Source organism: Fibroporia radiculosa (genome assembly GCF_000313525.1).
Source record: "Fibroporia radiculosa TFFH 294 genomic supercontigs, scaffold3720, whole genome shotgun sequence".
In the NCBI taxonomy this organism is placed as follows: Eukaryota; Fungi; Basidiomycota; class Agaricomycetes; order Polyporales; family Fibroporiaceae; genus Fibroporia; species Fibroporia radiculosa.
In genome coordinates, this window is record NW_012133391.1 from 79,311 (window position 1) to 80,314 (window position 1,004).

The following is a 1,004-nucleotide window of genomic DNA, read 5'->3' on the forward strand; positions in this document are numbered from 1 at the left end:
AGACCGTACAGCACCGCGGTCCGTACATAGGCTGCGGTAGCGAGAGGCGACGCGTGCCACGTGCTCGCAGACTACGGCGGGCGCCTCTAGAAGGCGGCTCTGCTGCGACCAGCCTCGACAGTCCTTTGTGCTCGCTTCATTCACGAAGAGTACCGTCGCCGCCACTGCATACCCCCATGATCCCCTCTGGCCTGCGCTCCCCCCCACCGCTGCGCTCCGGCGCACCCTCCCCGCGGCCGACGTTCGACACGGACCTGCTCCGCGCATATATGAAGAAGCTGTTGCAGACGACGCTGCAGACCGCCGCCTGGCCCGAGCCGCGTGATCGCGAGCGGGTGAAGGCGTGGATGAAGGAGATTGGCGAGCGGGTGAAGGAGCGGATGATAGGTGCGTCGCTCTTTCAGCTGTGCATGCGCTCGTCTGACGCGTATCGGTGCTTGCAGAAATTCAGCCGCGGGGGTTGTGAGTGCCTCGCTGGGGAGTGCGGCGACCTGGCTGACATCTTGTACTTTGTGCAGTAAATACATCGTGATGACACAGATCAACGAGAATTTAGGACAGGGGGGGCGGTGAGTGCTGCCTTTCGTAGTCAAATGTTGAAGTCATCGGCTGACTCCTCTCCTTCCGGCTCACAGCGCGGACATGGTGTGTCATTGGGAAGACTCAGATGCGGTGGCCCAGGAGGTCTATTCAAATGTGCGTACCCGACTGGCACTGACATCATACGCGTCCCGCACCGACCGCTCTGCGCTACAGAATTCCATAATTTGCGTCTGTGTTGCATTTGCCGTACGGTCAATATGACGTCCTACGCCGTTACGCTTGCCCCCTACAAGTACAAGTTGCATACCCCAGCAGTATTTTTGGAGATACCCCGTTCCATCTTCGCACGTACAGTACTAAAGTAGCCATCCAGGATCTTCCATACCGCCAGTGAAATTTTGGCTCGTGACATGCGCGAATGCGTCCGAATCGATTGAATGTCGTCATTGCCCCAGGCTCGG

General features: G+C 58.8%; 1 protein-coding gene across 1 annotated transcript; it reads left to right on the top strand.

Moving 5' to 3' along the window:
• Positions 1–176: 176 nt before the first annotated feature.
• Positions 177–573, top strand: FIBRA_04955 (uncharacterized protein; the record flags this gene model as incomplete). Its single annotated transcript, XM_012326736.1, has 3 exons — positions 177–387; positions 444–462; positions 519–573. 3 exons carry the CDS (start codon positions 177–179, stop codon positions 571–573), a joined length of 285 nt encoding a protein of 94 aa, XP_012182126.1.
• Positions 574–1,004: the final 431 nt, after the last annotated feature.